Source organism: Schistocerca serialis, chromosome 11, assembly GCF_023864345.2.
Source record: "Schistocerca serialis cubense isolate TAMUIC-IGC-003099 chromosome 11, iqSchSeri2.2, whole genome shotgun sequence".
NCBI lineage: Eukaryota > Metazoa > Arthropoda > Insecta > Orthoptera > Acrididae > Schistocerca > Schistocerca serialis.
The window spans coordinates 157,209,660-157,230,665 of record NC_064648.1 but is presented as its reverse complement, the minus strand read 5'-3'; the positions used below and the strand labels follow the sequence as shown (position 1 = coordinate 157,230,665).

Genomic DNA, 21,006 nt, shown 5'->3' with positions numbered 1-21,006 from the left:
TCGGATGGTGCATATGAAGCAAGTGTCAAGTTGGCTGATTTCTAGGAATAATGCTGCACAAAGCAAAAGGCCACTAAACGTGTACCAATTCATAGGCCAATCAACATACCGACTGACTAATTTTGTGGCAGCATGCACATGCCCTGACCGACTCCACTCAGTGATTACAGCGCCGCCCTGTTGTCGTGATTTGTTTATCTTAAGTTCACTGTGTTTATGTTCTACGAGATGCCACTATGTTTTACTCAGGAACAAAAACGATATTTTAGAGCTAACAAGGCCAAAAGAACTGAGGGAAAGAAGCGCCTAATGCAAGAACAAAAGGAATTCACCCCCGTTCTGCTACTTAAGAAACTGGGATGCAATGATTTTCGTAATAATCTAAGAATTCGGAGCTGATGAACATCTTCAAAACATTGCATTTAATGATGGTAGAATTAAGGAAAGGAGGATGTATAATGAAGGAAAGCTACATATAAGAGGTGAGACTGTCATTTAGTGACATTGTGTTTTCCCCAAGTTGGATAGTTGGCGTACTACTGAATCATCATCATACAAAGTGCAAAGAGATATTAAAGCACAGGAAAGTACATATTTAACTTTTTTGGGTGGGGAGGGGGGTGTAAAGCATACCTAGCAGAAGTTGGTCTTGCCATCAAATTACCACAAATTATATTGTGGAAGCTAGTTTCTTGGTAATTTTGAAATACACTCCCGGAAATTGAAATAAGAACACCGTGAATTCATTGTCCCAGGAAGGGGAAACTTTTTTGACACATTCCTGGTGTCAGATACATCACATGATCACACTGACAGAACCACAGGCACATAGACACAGGCAACAGAGCATGCACAATGTCGGCACTAGTACAGTGTATATCCACCTTTCGCAGCAATGCAGGCTGCTATTCTCCCATGGAGACGATCGTAGAGATGCTGGATGTAGTCCTGTGGAACGGCTTGCCATGCCATTTCCACTTGGCGCGTCAGTTGGACCAGCGTTCGTGCTGGACGTGCAGACCGCGTGAGACGACGCTTCATCCAGTCCCAAACATGCTCAATGGGCGACAGATCCGGAGATCTTGCTGGCCAGGGTAGTTGACTTACACCTTCTAGAGCACATTGGGTGGCACGGGATACATGCGGACGTGCATTGTCCTGTTGGAACAGCAAGTTCCCTTGCCGGTCTAGGAATGGTAGAACGATGGGTTCGATGACGGTTTGGATGTACCGTGCACTATTCAGTGTCCCCTCGACGATCACCAGTGGTGTACGGCCAGTGTAGGAGATCGCTCCCCACACCATGATGCCGGGTGTTGGCCCTGTGTGCCTTGGTCGTATGCAGTCCTGATTGTGGCGCTCACCTGCACGGCGCCAAACAAGCATACGACCATCATTGGCACCAAGGCAGAAGCGACTCTCATCGCTCAAGACGACATGTCTCCATTCGTCCCTCCATTCACGCCTGTCGCGACACCACTGGAGGCAGGCTGCACGATGTTGGGGCGTGAGTGGAAGACGGCCTAACGGTGTGCGGGACCGAAGCCCAGCTTCATGGAGACGGTTGCAAATGGTCCTCGCCGATACCCCAGGAGCAACAGTGTCCCTAATTTGCTGGGAAGTGGCGGTGCGGTCCCCTACGGCACTGCGTAGGATCCTACGGTCTTGGCGTGCATCCGTGCGTCGCTGCGGTCCGGTCCCAGGTCGACGGGCACGTGCACCTTCCGCCGACCACTGGCGACAACATCGATGTACTGTGGAGACCTCACGCCCCACGTGTTGAACAATTCGGCGGTACGTCCACCCGGCCTCCCGCATGCCCACTATACGCCCTCGCTCAAAGTCCATCAACTGCACATACGGTTCACGTCCACGCTGTCGCGGCATGCTACCAGTGTTAAAGATTGCGATGGAGCTCCGTATGCCACGGCAAACTGGCTGACACTGACGGCGGCGGTGCACAAATGCTGCGCAGCTAGCGCCATTCGACGGCCAACACTTCGGTTCCTGGTGTGTCCGCTGTGCCCTGCATGTGATCATTGCTTGTACAGCCCTCTCGCAGTGTCCGGAGCAAGTATGGTGGGTCTGACACACTGGTGTCAATGTGTTCTTTTTTCCATTTCCAGGAGTGTATATATTTTTAGATGAAACCTATCTCTTCATTAATTTGAATTTTATATTATGGCAGGTTAGAAAATCCACCTGCTTAAGGCATAGTTATCAATTATGTTATTTGTTAGACACTGAAAATAATTAAACCATTCATTCCTTCCTGGAGTAGAGGCTAGTTAGCAAAAGAAAATTTACAGTTAAACAAAAAAGTTGTAACTCTCATTATAAACGTACAATAAACTAATCTTGTCCTGCTTATATTGCTTGAGATGAACAAAATTGCAGTGGCTGTGGGTTTGTCTTTCATGGGAAATTACTCCAGCAAAGCATATCTTAAGGCGTGTGTCCACTAGCATGTTACTGAGATGTTTACACTAGAAGAGAAATTTATGCAAGTTTACTAGTTCTTCTGCAGGCTAATTTCAAGCACTTGCAGAAATGCATCCATGAGAATATCCTCTTGTGACTTCTAAACAAGAAAACAAATTTTGAAGGCACCATTGTCTGACAGAAGGAATTTACTCCTAATAAAAAAATAAAAATAAAAAACATAAAAGCAGACACTTTCAGTGGAAAGGGCCAATCTCCCCCCTCCCCCCCCCCCTTTCCTCCTATATTTGTTTCCAGTTAGCATGTACCAGCAGCCTGCAGCATGTACCAACAGCCTGCAGCATGTACCAGCAGCCTGCATATGCTGAAACACCTCTTGTACATCATCAGGCAGAAAATTCAGGTTTTCTTCATACATTTGCAGATCTGTGTTACTAATATGCTAGCAGTAACAGCATTCCTTGATATCACTAATGAGAGCCAGTTGCTCAACATTTCAAGAAACCAGGGTGTTATTCGCAGCTTTCATTATCAGTAGCTGTAAACTTCAGTCCACAAGTAGTGTTACGGCTCAGAAATGTATGAGCTGCTGACACATTCTTCTTACTAAATTCACATTGTCTTAGTGTATATGCAGCAATCTTAGGAGCTAACTTTAAGTCACTGTCTTTCTCAAAATTGTAAAGATAATTCATATGATGACAGTTCACAGTTTCTGTGAGAAGAGAATGTTTTGATTAATTTTTTTCTGGTGTTGTTATGGTAACATTTGACAACAGAGATGCTTTGATATCTTTAAGCAGGTGTGCAATGTCTGCAATAAAATAAGTATTGCTGGTGGCTGTTTGGGGTTAAAAATATATTTCTTTATTACTGAATTTTGTCTGGTCAAGACTCTAAATGATTTCCACTTACGTCTGAAATAATGCAGCGTATGCCTAACCCAACATTTTCAGTGCACATATTTATATTCAATATTGTATTGTATAAAACTTGTCCATTAGAACCTCAGCATGTGAAATGATACACAATGGCCAGCTTCCAATGTGTAATTACACCCCCTAGTATGAAACACAAGCATATGTTGCAATGCCTGCAAGACATGGAAGTGTTACATTTCAAAAGAATTAACCTTTTGTGGCATCAAATTATTTATTTGGGATTATAGCCACAGAATAGTTGATTTTGCTGTTGTTGTTGGTAACAGCAGACACTTAGTGTAAAATACCAGAATAGAACTGAGATTCTGGAGCTTCCTACTCTGTGTTTGTTGAGGAGTCAGTGAAAAACTGTGATTAACTAACAGTCACAGCCTTTGTAACCACATACAAATTTCAGCTGTGACAGAGCTATGAGTGGTTTGCACATTCTGTTCATGGTGTGAGTTGTGTACTTTCAAAACAACTTACTTTCCTTCTCAAAACTGATATTTACTTTGGTTCCTTCTTAGAAAAATCTTCTAGCCCCATCAGCTGCACTTTATGTTTGTTGTCACTATTTATCAGAAACTGAAAAATATCTTCAGAAGGAGATGGCTGTGGAGGATCCTGCACTTCACAGTAGAGTACATGGCACAGACAGCCTCTTGCACTTCCACAGTAGATTTGGTGGAATATGAAGATGCAACAGATGAAGCACGGAATAACAAATATGGGTGTCTCAAGAATGAGACTGGTAGAAAGGGCAAAACGGCTAAGCAGGAATGGCTGAAGAACAAATTCAAGGCAGTAGAAGTATGCATTACTAAAAAGGGAAGCAGCTGTATGAATATCAAGGTTCTCAGGCAGGAAGCAAAGAATGGAAAACTGAAAAGATGGAAGGAGGTGCTCCACAAGGGATATGAACTTGAAGACAAAATTCCAGAAAAGAAAGAGAAAGTAGATTAAGACAACATGGGAGATATGATTGACATGTCACTGAAAGATCTAAGTTCGAACAAAGCCTCTGGGGTAGACAACACTCCATCAGAATTATTGAGATGCTTGGGATAGCCAGCCATAACATGATTATTACAAATGATGTGCAAGATATATGAAATGAGCAAAATACTGTCAGACTTCAAGACGAATGTAATAATTCCAGTCTCAAGAAAGCAGATGCTGATAGCTCGTAAATACGTAGTCCAGTCACATTAATGTGACCACCACTTATGATCGGTGCCAATGTGCAATGATCGCTTATAGGTAGCAGGTTGTATCACTAGCAGTGGAGGGTCCTATAAAGCATGTGGAGGATGCAGAAAACAGTGTAGTCTTTGTTGTAATGTGGAAATTGAGTGAATTATCTGGCATCCAAAACTATACAATCATTGGCTTTCAGACAAAGCATGAAAGCATTTCCAAAATGGCTAACTGTGTCTCCACAGTTAAAGCTACCATGTCTAGTAAAATGGTACTATTTATAATCAGCACTGAGCCATCTGTGGTGCAACACACACCATAGATGACAGGGTGAGCAATAGCTACACAGATGTGTATGGGTGAATAGATATGCAGCTGTTGAGATGCTCATTACTCAGATGAATCATGGGGCTATTAACGGTGTCTCCTCAACGACAGTTCATCAAACGTGCTGCATGTGGACGTCCGCATCAGGTGCCTGCTTTATACACCTGTGCTGAATGCTATCCATCATCGCCAAAGGCTGGAATTTGCACATCATTACTGCAACTGGATGTCCAGTGAGTGGCAACATGTGACCTTTAGAGATGAATCACATTTTATGCTCCATCGGACAGGTTGCTGTTGGCATGTACAGTGTGAAACATGCACACAAATACCATGCAACAATCACTGGAAGGCCCCAGTCCAGAGGAGGGAGCATTATGGTCTGGGAAATGTTATTATGGCATTCCCTGGGTGATCTCGCCATTCCTGAAGGTACAGTGAATCAAAAAAAGTATGTATCTATCTATGGGGACCTTGTCCAACCACGGATGCTGTTTGTTTTTTCTCAGCACGACGGCATTTACTAGCAGGACAATGCGACATGACATACAGCTTGCAAAGAACATGCATGCATAGTTTGAAGAGCAACTGGATGAGTTAATCATACTCCCCTGGCCACAAAACTCCCCAGATTTAAAGCCAATAGAGAATCTCTTGGACTCCTCTGATTGGGCTGCTCTTGCCACAGATTCCCAACTGAGAATCATAGTGCAGCTGGGCATGGCAATGTAGTTGGCATGTCTCCACGTCACTGTTAGTGCCTTCCCTAACCTCACCAACACTCTTCCTGCATGTCTTGCAGCAAAAGGTGATTATTCAGTTTCTGAGGTGAGGTCACATTAATGGGACTGGACAGGGTATTACTGTAGCGTGTAATGGTACTTGCATTACATAACCTTTATGGCAGCTCATATCAACCTCTCGATACCAGCAATATTCTACTGTGTTTCTGTAAAGTAGTTAACATATTTCTGAGGCAACATTCAGATTTGATTTCAATAATGTAGAGGTCCTTTGATACATCGATATGTTTGTATTGCAATGATATTATTCTTACGTGTATTCTTTCTTTTGTCACTATGATCTTTGATGGACTTGTAACTCTGATTTTTGGGCACTTAAGCGGTTATTAGAGTTAGAGAGTCAGACCTTGAGGAAGTCAAGTCTTGGACGTCATGTAGGAAAGATGCATATTGTAGTCAGTTTATAAAATGTGAACTTTAACAGTGAAGAAGATGTTTTCAAGTATGTTTTGTATTGTGAAGTGATGTTTTGTGTGTTATGTGATATTGCAAAAAAAGCAATAAAAAGGAAGTGTAACTTAAATTTGGAGTGCTGATTACTTTTATACATCATCATTCTGCTAACTTTCAAAGGTTTAATCTTCAAGAATGGTTTCTGAAACACATCTATAAAACTTTTGAATACAGCAGATTATAACCTAGGCCTCTTTGCATCTGAGCTTGGAATCATCACCACCTAGATTTTTGATGATTGAGCCATGATTTTACAATGAGACCAGCGTGGGAAACACGAGAAGATGAGTGCCCAGTTTATTCATTATTACAGGAAATGACTTTATTAAGTGTTCTCTAATGACACCTGCCACATAATAACTTTGTTGTTGCCCGAAAATGCAGTATTTAGCAGCGTGAGCAACACCACAATCATTATTAAATTTTGACCTTTGTTGTGGTGGGGTTGTTAGAAGTGTCAGTTTAGTAAGTCATGATTGCAAACTACTGACAGTAATTATTTACAAAACAATGGGAAAGCTGGTAGGAGCTGAGCTCAGGGATGTTTATAGCATTTGCATACTTAGAGAAAGCCTTTGCGAATGTTGGCTGAAATACACACTTCGAGATTCTGAAGGTGTCAGGGATTAAATACAGAGAGCAAAAGGGTATTTACAACTTGTACCGGAACCAGACTGTAGTCATCAAAGTTGGATATGGAAGGGAACCAGTGCTTGTGAAGAACTGAGTCAGGCTTTTGGCTTAACCACAACATCATTCAGTCTGTACAGTGAGCGTCTAGTAAAGGAAATAAAAGAAAAATTTGGAGAAAGAAATAAAGATCAGCAAAATGAAATGAAAACTTTGAGGATTGCTGATGACAATGTAATTGTGTCAGTGACAGCAAAGTACTTGAAAGAGTAGTTGAATGGTGTGCACAACATCATGAAAGAAGGATGTATAATGGACATCAAAAAAGACAACACAAGGATCATGGAATATAACAAAATCAAATCATGATATTCTGATGGTGTTAGAGCCACCTGTGAATGCAGCCATATCAATTAACAGCTCTGTTGCAATCATTGCACAGCTATTTTATATTTTGTATGACTACCAACTAGCTGTCCACCAATATGAGTCGCCACTGCTAAACTATGGCCTAGAGCAAAGTACACCAACATGTGGCACAGCATGGAAGTGAACATAACTTGCTCTATTTCAGTGGCTTCTTCACTGCATGAGACAAGTGGATCCACCACTCCACCACCAGCTTTACCGAATGGGACCGGTCATAGTTATTCTTACAACACATATTCTTCTTGTGACTTATCCTGGACTCAGCCTACAATGTTACACCCAAATATTTAATCGACATGACTGTGTCAAGCACTACACTACTAATGGAGTATTCAAAAATTATGGGATTCTTTTTCCTATTCATCTGCATTAATTTACATTTATCTATATTTAGAGTTAGCTGCCATTCTTTACACCAATCACAAATCCTGTCCAAGTCATCTTGTATCCTCCTACAATCACTCAATGATGACACCTTCCGGTACACAACAGCATCATCAGCAAATAGCCACACATTGCTATCCACCCTATCCAAAAGATCATTTATGTAGACAGAAAACAACAGCGGACCTACCACACATCCCTGGGGCACTGCATATGATACCCTCACCTCCGATGAACACTCACCATTGAAGACAATGTACTGGGTTCTGTCTTCGGGCCACACAACCTCAGGGATGTCTATCACTATGTCCTCCATACGGGAATCTGTACGAGACTCAAACAGCGGTATGTTCGTATGATCCTCCTGCATGAAAGATTTCTCAAATGCTAAATTTAAAATTTCAGCTTTCATTTTGCTGTCTTCCATTGCCAGGCCAGACTGATCAGTGAGTGACTGGATGGAGCCCTTCGACCTGCTTACCGATTTTATGTAAGACCATTGAATGCTTCGCGCATCACGCTTTTTACAGCACCACGAATCTCTACTAACTTTTGCCTGTCCTCATTCTCCTGATCTTTCTTGTACTGCGAGTGCAACTGCTTTTGCTTCCTGAGCATTCTCTGAATTGCGTTGTTAAACCACAGGGGGGCTTTACTATCTGCAACCCAATTTTTCGGTATATACTTGTCCAATGTGTGATTTACGATGTGTTTAAAATTTGTCCATAATTCTTCCACATCCATCGTACCAGAAGTAAATGAAGTCGATTCATTTACTAAGTGGGATGCTAACAACTACTTATCTCCTCTTTCTAGTAAGAATACTCTCCTAGCCTTCTTGACGGACTTTTTAACTTTTGTAACCATAGTCATCCCCCTCCATGAACCATGGACCTTGCCGTTGGTGGGGAGGCTTGTGTGCCTCAACGATACAGATAGCTGTACCATAGATGCAACCACAATGGAGGGGTATCTGTTGAGAGGCCAGACAAACGTGTGGTTCCTGAAGAGGGGCAGCAGCCTTTTCAGTAGTTGCAGGGGCAACAGTCTGGATGATTGACTGATCTGGCCTTGTAACACTAACCAAAATGGCCTTGCTGTTCTGGTACTGCAATCGGCTGAAAGCAAGGGGAAACTACAGCCGTAATTTTTCCCAAGGGCATGAAGCTTTACTGTATGGTTAAATGATGGTGGTGTCCTCTTGGGTAAAATATGGATTGGAGCGTGGAATGTCAGATCCCTTAATCAGGCAGGTAGGTTAGAAAATTTAAAAAGGGAAATGGATAGGTTAAAGTTAGATATAATGGGAATTAGTGAAGTTCGGCGGCAGGAGGAACAAGACTTTTGGTCAGGTGAATACACGGTTATAACTACAAAATGGGACCTGGATAAACTGAAAGAACCAGAGGTTGTACAGAGTTTCAGGGAGAGCATAAGGGAACAATTGACAGGAATGGGGGGAAAGAAATACAGTAGAAGAAGAATGGGTAGCTTTGAGGGATGAAGTAGTGAAGGCAGCAGAGGATCAAGAAGGTAAAAAGACGAGGACTAGTAGAAATCCTTGGGTAACAAAAGAAATATTGAATTTAATTGATGAAAGGAGAAAATATAAAAATGCAGTAAATGAAGCAGGTGAAAAGGAATACAAACGTCTCAAAAATGAGATCGACAGGAAGTGCAAAGTGGCTAAGCAGGGATGGCTAGCGGACAAATGTAAGGATGTAGAGGCTTATCTCACTAGGGGTAATGTAGATACTGCCTACAGGAAAATTAGAGAGACCTTTGGAGATAAGAGAACGACTTGTATGAATATCAAGAGCTTTGATGGAAGCCCAGTTCTAAGCCAAGAAGGGAAAGCTTAAAGGTGGAAGGAGTATATAGAGGGTCTATACAAGGGCGATGTACTTGAGGACAATATTATGAAAATGGAAGAGAATGTAGATGAAGATAAAATGGGAGATACGATACTGCGTGAAGAGTCTGACAGAGCACTGAAAGATCTAAGTCGAAACAACGCCCCGGGAGTAGACAACATTTCATTAGAACTACTGACAGCCTTGGGAGAGCCAGTCCTGACAGAACTCTAGCATCTGTTGAGCAAGATGTATGAGACAGGTGGAATACCCTCAGACTTCAAGAAGAATATAATAATTCCAATCCCAAAGAAAGCAGGTGTAGACAGATGTGAAAATTACTGAACTATCAGTTTAATAAGTCAAAGCTGCAAAATACTAACGCGAATTCTTTACAGATGAATGGAAAAACTGATAGAAGCAGTTTGGATCTACTTCGACATCAGTAGACACAATATTTTTGTCAACCACAATGAAGACACCACTTCCTATGGTGTCTAATCTGTCTTTCCGATACATGTTCCAACCCTCACTAAATATTTCATAACTTCCTATCTCAGGGTTCAGCCATGTCTCAGTCCCAAGAATAATATTCTCGCCACACGCTTCTTGTAGGGCAGTAAATTCAGGAACTTTATTCTGAACACTCTGAAAATTTACTGCTAATATCTTGATAGCTGAAGTGTCTTTACACTGAGCGCGTCCTGATTTCCCTGCCTGCACGTCGACTGCTGAGTTTTCATCAGGACAGCTCACACTACTGCCTAGTCTAAAAAAACCCCATGTGAATGCCACAAGGACTCTGCTACCAGAGTAGCTGCTTCCTTTGTGTAGTGCACCACTGACCTATATAGGGGGGTCCTACAATTCCCCACCAAATAGCGCAAGTCTAGAAATCTGCAGCCAAGACCGTCACAGAGTCGACGAAGCCTCTGGTTGAGACCCTCCACTCAGCTCCAAACCAAACGACCCCGATCCATTCTGGGAACGATGCTGCAAATAGAGAGCTCTGCTTGCACCCCACGTGCGAGGCCAGCAGTCTTGATCAAATCCGCCAGCCGCCTGTACAAACTGAGGATCGCCTCATAACCCAAGTGACAGGCATCATTGGTGCTGACGTGAGCAACTACTTGCGGACGACTGCACCCCATATACTTGATAGCCACAGGCAAGGCCACCTACACATCTCGGATAAGTCCCCCTGTCGGACAAACCGAGTGAATGTTGGATTTCTTTCCAGCCCTGTACGTTATTTCCCTAAGGGACTCCATCACCTGCTTAACGTTGGAGCTCCCAATAACCAGCAAGCTTTTGCCCCCCCTGTGCATGCTCAGGCTCTGCTGAAGGAGCGGCCACCTGCCCACTGACAGGACGAACGGGTGAGGCCAGTCGGACAGCCTCCACATTGACCCTCTGCCTCGAGCGCCACAAATGCGTTGCAGTCTGCCCCTCACCCTGAGGTGAGGGCGGCCCCAACTCGCCGGGTACTCTAGAAGGTGCCTCGGCGGCTGAGTGAGCAGACACAGCAAACGACACCTGGGTTGTCTCAAGCGACGTGCCAGACCCTCCACCGTCGCTACACCTCGAGGCAGCAGCCTGAAGGCGGCTGACCATGGACAACAGCACGCTCAGCTGCTCGCGAACCACAGCCAGTTCCTCCTGCACCCGCACACAGCACACACACACCCTATCCGTCCTACTGCTAATATCTAACGACTCCTCTCAAATACGAGAATACGCAAGGATTTTATGTAATTAAATATGCAAGCGCACAAACACTTAGAAAGAAATTAAGGATCAAACTACAAAACAAATATGGAAGCTATATATGCGACTCGCTACTGCACTGCTGCTGCACTGATACCTCACCAGTGGCTTAACTAATGATGATGGGGTACTAAACAGAATTGAGGAGAAAAGATGAAGTGATCTGCTGATATGAGACATACTAAGGAATTATCAATCTGGTTACTGGAGGGTAGTATGAGGGCAAACATTATAGAGGGAGACCAAGACATGTAAATAGCTCTTTGACACAACAGCAATTACCTATTAATGTGACTTTTTTGTGGACTGCTTTCAGGTTACAGTTGTATTGAGAATCTAGCTTTTGTGTGAGCACCATGCACACAAACTCTGGCATGTAGGTAATGCACATATTGTTGCCAGCATCAGTAATAGTACCACAATATCACATGACCTTTTTCAGTACATCCACCTCCTCCCCACTTGAAATTCCTGAGATGTAATCTTGGATTTTCACGTACACAGTCAACAGAATCTGATAGCAAGTGGATGCTCTGTAGAGTACAATGAAAACACTAGCAACCGGGGTCTATTTGCATTTATTTATTTATTTATTTATTTATTTACATGTCAAGCTCCGTAGGACCAAATTGAGGAGCAAATCGCCAAGGTCATGGAATGTGTCAGTACATGAACTTACAACATAAAAGCAATAACAGATAAAAATAAATGTTCATGAACCTGAAAGAAAATCAGTCCATACATTTAAGCAAACGCTATCAGCAATACAATGAGAATCAGCTTAATTTTTCAAGGAACTCCTCGACAGAATAGAAGGAGTGACCCATGAGGAAACTCTTCAGTTTCGATTTGAAATTGCGTGTATTACTGCTAAGATTTTTGAATTTGAGTGGCAGCTTATTGAAAATGGATGCAGCAGTATACATCACATCTTTTTGCACAAGAGTTAAGGAATTCCAATCCAAATGCAGGTTTGTTTTCTGCCAAGTATTAACCAAGTGAAAGCTGCTTATTGTTGGAAATAACCTAATATTGGTAACAAGAAATGACAATAAGGAATATACATATTGAGAGGCCAATGTCAAAATACCCAGACTCGTGAACAGAGGTCGACAAGAGGTTTGGAAACTCAGACCACTTATTGCCCAACTGCCCATTTCTGAGCCAAAAATATCCTTCTAGAATGGGAAGAGTTACCCCAAAACTTAATACCATACGACATGAGTGAATGAAAATAAGCAAAGTAGACTAATTTACGTGTCGAAGTATTACTCACTTTCGATACCGTTCATATAGTGAAAATCGCAGTATTAAGTCTTTGAACAAGATCCTGAATGTGGGCTTTCCACGACAGCTTACTATCTATCTGAACACCTAGGAATTTGAACTGTCCAGTTTCACTAATCATATACCCATTCTGCAAGATTAAAACGTCAGGTTTTGTTGAATTGTGTGTTAGAAACTGTAAAAACTGAGTCTTACTGTGATTTAACGTTAGTTTATTTTCTACAAGCCATGAACTGAAGTCATGTACTGCACTACTTGAAACCGAGTCAATGTTCCACACAACATCCTTTACTACCGAGCTAGTGTCACCAGCAAACAGAAATATTTTAGAGTTACCCATAATACTAGAGGGCATATCATTTATATAAATAAGGAACAGGAGCGGCCCCAACACTGATCCCTGCCCCCCCCCCCCCCCCCCCCCCCCACCATTTGACAGTACCCCACTCAGATCCCACATCACAGCCGTTATCAACATTGTGAATAATGACTTTTTGCTGCCTGTTGCTAAAGTAAGAGGTGAACCAATTGTGAGCTACTCCCCTTATTCCGTAATGGTCCAACTTCTGGAGAAATATTGTGAGATCAACACAGTCAAATGCCTTTGTTAAATCAAAAAATACACCAGGCGTTCAAAACTTTTTGTTCAGCCCATCCAGTACCTCACAGAGAAAAGAGAATATAGCATTTTCAGTTGTCAAACGACTTTTAAATCCGAACTGTACATTTGATAGCAAATCGTGTGATATAAAATGATCAATTAACCTTACATACACAGCCTTTTCGATAACTTTTGCAAACACTGATGGCATAGAAATAGGTCTAAAATTATCTACATTATCCCTTTCTCCCGTTTTATAAAGCGGCTTTACTACTGAGTACTTTAATCACTCAGGAAACTGACCATTCCTAAAGGAAAAATTACAAATATGGCTAAATACAGGGCTAACATGTGCAGCACAGTACTTTAATATTCTACTAGACACTCCATCATAACCATGAGAGTCCTTAGTCTTCAGTGATTGAATTATTGACTCAATCTCCCTCTTGTCTGCATCACAGAGGAGTATTTCAGACGTCAATCTCGGAAAGGCATTTGCTAAGAAATTTATATGATTTCCTGTAGAACCTAAATTTGTATTTAATTCACCAGCAATGATCAGAAAATTATTGTTAAATACTGTACATATATCTGACTTATAAGTAACAGAAATATTACTACTGCAAACTGACTTTATATCATCAACCTTGTGCTGCTGACCAGACACTTCCTTCACAACTGACCATATGGCTTTAATTTTATCCTGTGAATTAGCTATTCTATTTTCATACCACATACTTTTTGCCTTGCTAATAATATTTTTAAGCACCTTGTAATACTGTTTGTAATGGGCTACTGTAGCTTGATTGTGACTACTTCTAACATTTTGATATAATTCCCGCTTTGTTCTACATGATACCCTTATCCCACTAGTCAGCCAACCGGGCTGTCCATTACTGCTAGTACCCCATTTAGAATGTTCTAATGGAAAGCAACTCTCAAAGAGCATGAGAAATATGTTATGGAAAGCATTGTATTTATGATCTATATTATCGTCACTATAAACATCTTGCCACTCTTGTTCCTTGACAAGTTTTGAAAAACTCTCTATTGCTGTTGGATTAACTTTCTTACATAGTTTGTAATTAAATACGACATTGGTTGAGTACAAAAACCTTTTAGTGTTAAAATTTGTGCATCTTGGTCTGAAAGGCCATTCACCCTTTTACTAACAGAATGCCCATCTAGTAATGAAGAATGAATAAAAAAATTGTCTATGACTGTGCTACTGTTCCCCTGCACCCTAGTTGGGAAAAACACAGTTTGCATCAGATCATATGAATTTAGGAGAACTACCAACATCCTTTTTCTAGCAGAGTCATGTACAAAATTAGTATTGAAGTCACCACATATAACTACTTTCTGGTACTTCCTACAAAGTGAATCAAGAACCCTCTCTAGCTTAAGCAAAAATGCTCTGAAGGCGGAGTTAGGGGACCTATAAACAACAGCAATTAGAAGTTTAGTTTCACTAAATTCAACTAATGCTGCACAGATTTCAAATATCTGTTCAGTGCAGCGTCATGATACGTCTATGTACTTAAATGAAATACTGTTTTTTATGTACAGAGACACTCCCCTACCCTGCAAGGAACTCCTTGAGAAACAGCCAGCTCAGGATTGTACTCTTGTGACAAGAGCTGGCCCACTACCATAATATGTTTACTATATGCTACTTTCCTGTATACAGTCCTGGAGTTTTACATCTATAATCTGTCCTGTTTGATGTGTATCATAAATGTTGTTCCTTGCCTTTCTCTTGACATCAGTAACTGTCTTTGTTCCTTGCCTTTCTCTTGACTGTCTGAAGTCCCAGTGATTAATCACTTACAGAGAGGCATTTTACATTACTTTGTTCAGTATACATTTGCTACGTAACATATTGCTGTTTTTGCATAGTCTTTAATATCACCTTTCCATTTATATGCAGCAGGAAGTTCTCCATTACATATTGTGCATTAAATAGATTCATTGTCACTGTCAGTACACAATTTCACAAATTTGTATTCCTTTTGTAGATTAATATTAAAACACACTTTTTTTTGCCTATTCCTCAATTATGAGATAAAAAACAACTGAGATCAAATAATAATAAATGCACTGATGACTTACTTGACACATGAAACAGCACAGACATATAGCCCTTGTTGTTTTGCCAAATTACAAAGTGAAAAGTTGTGGCAGAACCTGTAACCATAACTCCCTATTTATGTATGCAATTGTTCGAAGACTGGTTGAGAGAAGCATGCAAGAGAATGTTTAAAAATGTAATTTTACACATATAGGCCCAAAATAAAAAAAAAATCCTCACCAGTCAAAAAATTCTCAAACCCCAGACAGCACAAAAAAGGCCTGTTTGGGCTAGTCTTCAGTGTATGATAGGCCTATCCAAAAGGTAGCAAAATTTCCATTCTTTTTTGTGTTTCTGTTGACAAATCAATGATTCTCCTGTTTGGTAGGTTGTTTCCTTTACTCCCATATTATTTACATTCTGCCAAAACCTTACACGCGTGAATGTAACATGAAGTTCTACAGCGATATTGAAGAACAGAGTTCACAGTAAAGAAAAAAAAAAAGAAAAAGAAAAAAAGAAAAAAAAAGTGCAGATTATAACTCCATAGTCCTAAATCAAATTACATTCCAATATAAAATTTTTTCATTTAATGATTTACACAAGACTTTCATTAATATTAGATTTACATCCCTTTTCTCCTCGGAACAATTTTTCTGATTTTTGCTCCCAAAAATTTAGCAAAAATATCTGTTTCGTCATCAACTTCCTGCAGTGTATTAGTGATTGACTCAATTGCAGGACCATATTTATTATTCTGCTCCCTTTTCTTCATTGTGTAGTACCTAGGAGTGGAAGTTTGAAGATCTGTGGACTGAAGAATTGTGTGTGTGGTTGCTGGGTTTTCATTAACTATAAATATAAAGGGTAGCCAACCAAGGACTCCCTGATTTATAATTAACTAACACAGAAAAGAAAAGAATTGAATGAATGGTAGATTAATTTTGAACACAAAGAATTTTGTACAGAAGTTATGAATAATACTTAGAAAAACTGCTGAGGCGCTGTATAATGTCCGCTTTTATCAGCATGCATAAATAAATTTATCTTTAGCAAGCAGCCTTTGCAATCACATCACAATCTTTTCAAAATGCTCACTGATCATCATTTGTTAACACATCTTGAAATGTATGGAAGTGAATAGTGTTTTATTCGTGTCATAACATACAATTTCTGATCATATGATTAGTGTACAGGAGACAGGTCAAAAAAATGGATAACTTAACTTAGGCCTAATTGGTACAAAGAATTGTAACATTAATATAAACTTTTATTTTTCTTTCCTCCTTTTTGTGAAGGATAGCTACATTTACACACAAGACTATATGTAGATTTATCCTGCTCAAATGTTCAGTTCATCCTTCATGAACTCCCCAACAGTGTAGTAGCAGCGTTTGACAAGTATATCATATAGCTTTGATTTCAGTGTCTCTAGGTTCATACTCAGAACATTCTTTCCTTTTAGCTTGTTATGAATTTTCGTTGCCATATACTAAGGAGACCGCACATATAGATTTAAGCGATTAGTGGGAAGCATAAAATTGTCTTTGTTTCTCGTGTTATATGTGTGATTGAAACAGTTTTTCTCGAATAACTCTAAATTGCTATGTAGAAAGATGATAATATCATAGATGTATAAGGAGGGAACTGTTAATAACTGTTGTTTTTCAAATAGTAGGCAACATGATGTCCTTGGATGGGCAGTAGACTGATGACCACAGATGTTAAGTCCCATAGTGCTCAGAGCCATTTGAACCATTTGATGGGCAGTACACATGTTCCTTATTATTCTTTCCTGCAACTTTACTATGCGCAATATATTGCTTGAATTTCCCCAACAAATAATACCATACCTTACAACTGATTGAAAGTAGCTGTGGTATGCAATTTTCCTTGTATTCGTGTCTGTTGCACCAGCTAATATTTGCATAGCAAATGCAAAGCTACATAATTTGTTTAGCAGGTCGTCAACATGTTTATTCCAATTTAAATTTTTATCTAAGTTTAACCCTAAAAACTTGACAGAATCCACTTCTTCTATATCCTGATTTTTATGAGTTATTTTAATTTCTTGGGGCTTTGACTGTTTTGTTCTGAACTGGACGATGTGGGTTTTGCGGACGTTCAATCTTAATCCATTCAGTTGGAACCATGTTTCTAGTTTGTTCATTGTGTTTATTATGTAGAGAGGGATTTTTTTGGGCTTCTGGTTTTCAGTTAATGCAGATGTGTCATATGCAAATAAAATCAATGGAGCATTTATATTGTTCGGTAAATCATTTATATAGAACAAAAACAAAATAAGTCTTAGAATCAAGCCTTGAGGGACACCTTGGGCTACTGTTTTCCATTTTGAATAGTAATTTCCTGCATTTGATGAGACAATCACTCTTTGTTTCCTATTTGATGAGTATGAAGTAAGCCAATTTAGAACATTACTCTTGTCAAGCTTATAGATGAGCAGTGCGTGATTTACAGAGTCAAAGGCTTTTGTGAGATCTCAAAATATTCCTGCTACTTTATTATGGTTGTCTAATGATGTGCTGATCTTGTCGATAAACTTGTTAATTGCATCAGTAGTACTTTTGCCATGCTGGAAACCAAATTGGTTTTCCGTAATAATATCATATTTCTCCATTAAATTTTGAATCTGCATAGCAGCAGCGTTTTCAAAGATTTTTGATAGGACTGGAAGGAGGGAGATGGGACGATAATTCCCCATGTCCTCTCTTGATCCTTTTTTGAGCAACAGTTTTACTTCTGCATACTTCAGTACCTCTCGGAAGCTTCCTTGTTCAAAGGATTGGTTTATTACTTTAGATAGTGGGTATCCTATTATTTTACACACAAATTTAAGGGCTTTTGCTGGTATTCCATCCCAACCTGCAGAATTTTTGTTTTTTAGTTTTAATATAATTTTTTCTACATCTATTGTTGAAACTGTTTTGAATTTAAAGAGGCATTCAGAATTATGATTTAGTCCAAAGGGACATACATTGTTCTCATAATCTGCAATATTAACCTCTGGTTTCACTACATTAATGAAGAACTCATTGAAGCATTCTGAAATTCTAGCCGGATTTACAATGATCTCATCTTCAAGCTTAATTGTACTAATTCTATGTCTAGAGGCTTTGATATCTAATTCGTGTTTTACAACTGACCACACTGCCTTTGATTTATTCTCATGTTTTAAGAATAATTTATTATTTGTCATTTGCTTTGCTGCTTTGACAACTTTCTTAAATGTACTTTTGTATCGTTTAACATATTCAATAAATTCAATTTTTTTATTATGTCTTGGTTCCTTATGTAGCTGCCTTTTCTTAGCACTGGAGATTTTCATACCTTTAGTGATCCATTTTAATTTTGTCATTTTATTAAAATAAGTCTTCTGTGGAAACATTTCATTGAAAACACTTAGAAAATCCCCTAGAAATGCTTCAAAATTTGCTGTGCATGAAATATTTTTATCAAAGTGCCATTCTGTCTCCTTGAGCTTATCATGGAATAGAGTCAAAGTTTCTTGGTTGAAGATCCTTTTTACATAAGCTTTTTTACATGGGACTTCTCTACCTGCTCGGGGTAGCTCAATGAATAATGCTGAATGATCAGAAATTCCTAGATCTAGACAAAATTTAATCCATCTTCAAATTCATAATTCGTTAAAATACTGTCAATGCATGTAGCTGGCTGAGCATTTTCTCTTGTAGATTCAGAAAAATTGAATTTGAAGCCATATTTTCTTTTTATTAAGGATTCAGTTGCAATGCAAACAGTCCATATTCATCCAGTGTGGTGGGATGGTCCCAGTTGATAATGTATTTCAACGTGTCCCAGAAAAGTAGTCCCAAAAGTCAGACTGAGTGAATATGGAGGCTTTCCATGCCTGTGTCCATAAAAATGAGATAATCCACACAATGACCCTATTCTCAAAGTATTCCTCAAGAAAGTGGAACACCAGTTTGGTCGGATTTGGTCAGGCCCCATTTTGCATTAATCACTCAGTGCACATTGATGCTCTAATGCTTATTGTTTGATGACAAACTTTTCAAAAATTATAATGTTTACTAGCTACTGATTCTTGCATGACGTAAGGGCTCATTGTATGCCTGCTGCATCTCACAAGCCTAAACAATAGCTTTAGGAGAATGCAATGGTTTTTCTTCATACAAAAGGGGCTTTTTGGTACCCCAAAATTGCCAGTTTTCTTATTCTCCAACACATTCAGATGGATGTATCCCTAACCAGTAAACCAGATGCAGCCAGCACCAAATCCTTCCCTTATTGTGAGAATTTGGACTGCAGTAAGCCCTTTATTTCATAGTGGTTACAGATATGACCCGGTGGCTTTTGATTTTGAATAGGAACATATGTGGATCATTTCTCAATAGTGTATGCATGCTTGAACACTTCAAACCAGCCTCTATAGAAATTGTTTGGGCAAATTTCCTCATATTCTGCTGTATTCTTTCAGAAACTATGGTGACATCTTCAGGAGTAACTACAGCTGCCACCGGCCCAACATTTACATGCTGCCTCTCCATTTGAAGTTGATTAACTGATTGCTCTGAACTTTAGAGTATTATTTATAAGTACATTGTTTTGCTATGACAGTTCCATGTTTTGTAACTATTATTTCAAAGCTTGTGTATAAAGTTCTTACTGCTTTCACAATAAACATAATGTCTGTTCTACTATTTTCATGCTATTTAATTCTAATGTTAGCAAGTCCTTTGTTGGACACCTTGTATTACTACTGTTGCTATGCAAACTCTCCACATAATTTGCTACAGACTACACTCCCAGTTTAGAATAGGTTGGCACTTCATTCCTATCTTCTGTCTGAAACATAAAACAAAGATGCTGATAAAGCATACAGGCTTGACTTTGGGAGGTGCATACTCAAATTATTCACTTAAAATTGCAATGGAGAGAAAATAAAACCTTACAACAGTAAACTTCAGTTAGTCAAAGCTGACTATTTGGCTAATCACAACTGTCATTTCTTCGGCACTCTATAATTTAGTACATTATAACAATAGTACCGCAAGCAATAAGTGGAAAACGGATATAGACACATTTAAGCTATCTGAAACGTTCCAAAACGATTAAAAAGAAGTGAAATAAGGCCCCTACATAAACAACAGTTCACTGTATTAGTGCAGCATGACCAAGCAGTAGCACTTCACTACCTAGCTGCTGATGCATAATATGACACACACTCATTTCTAAAACTTGCTGGTAGATTAAAACTGTGTGGCCGACTGAGACTTGAACTCGGGACCTTTGTCTTTCACGGGCAAGTTTCACATCAGTACACACTCCATTGTAGAGTGAAAGTCTCATTCCGGAAACATCCCCAGGCTGTGGCTAAGCCATGTCTTCACAGTATCCCCTCTTCCAGGAGTGCTAGTTTTGCAAGGTTCACAGGAGAGCTTCTGTGAAGTTTGGCAGGTAGGAGATGAGATACTGGCAGAAATAAAGCTGTGAGGATGAGGCGTAAGTTGTCCTTGGGTAGCTCATTTGGTGGAGGACTTGCCTGCGAAAGGCAAAGGTCCCGAGTTTGACTCTCGGCCCAGAACAGAGTTTTAATCTGTCAGGTAGTTTCATATCAGCACACAGTCTGCTGCAGAATGAAAATCTCATATTGCACATCTAGATGTAAAAAACTGTTGTGCTGAACAACAAGTTTTCCTTGGCTAGACAAAGATTGTTTCGACAAATGTAAAAAACTTGTGCTGAACATCAAGTTTTCCTTGGCTAGACAAAGATGGTTTCAACAAATGTGAACTGGTACAGTTTGTGCCGGTGCACTTCACAACTGGCTGTGTAAAAC

At 39.9% G+C, this 21,006-nt stretch overlaps 2 protein-coding genes and 1 long non-coding RNA gene across 6 annotated transcripts in view; 1 reads left to right on the top strand and 2 right to left on the bottom strand.

Moving 5' to 3' along the window:
- LOC126426830 (F-box/LRR-repeat protein 14-like) overlaps positions 1–21,006 on the top strand; it is a 624,998-nt gene that overhangs the window by 246,860 nt on the left and 357,132 nt on the right. The window contains exon 4 of one of the 2 annotated variants that reach the window (XM_050088853.1): positions 19,645–19,734. The exons of the other annotated variant lie outside the window; for it this stretch is intronic. The gene's annotated coding sequence lies outside the window, so the exon portion shown is untranslated. Of the gene's footprint in view, positions 1–19,644; positions 19,735–21,006 lie in introns of those variants that run through there. 2 annotated transcript variants of the gene reach the window in all.
- LOC126426836 (uncharacterized) overlaps positions 1–21,006 on the bottom strand; it is a 409,903-nt gene that overhangs the window by 283,625 nt on the left and 105,272 nt on the right. The window lies entirely within an intron of this gene.
- LOC126426833 (uncharacterized) overlaps positions 16,364–21,006 on the bottom strand; it is a 158,127-nt gene continuing 153,484 nt past the window's right edge. Inside the window, exon 2 of the mRNA XM_050088857.1 lies at positions 16,364–18,743. Within this exon, the coding sequence (XP_049944814.1) occupies positions 17,668–18,573 (906 nt within the window). The 5' untranslated portion in view covers positions 18,574–18,743 and the 3' untranslated portion in view covers positions 16,364–17,667. The remainder of the gene's footprint in view (positions 18,744–21,006) is intronic.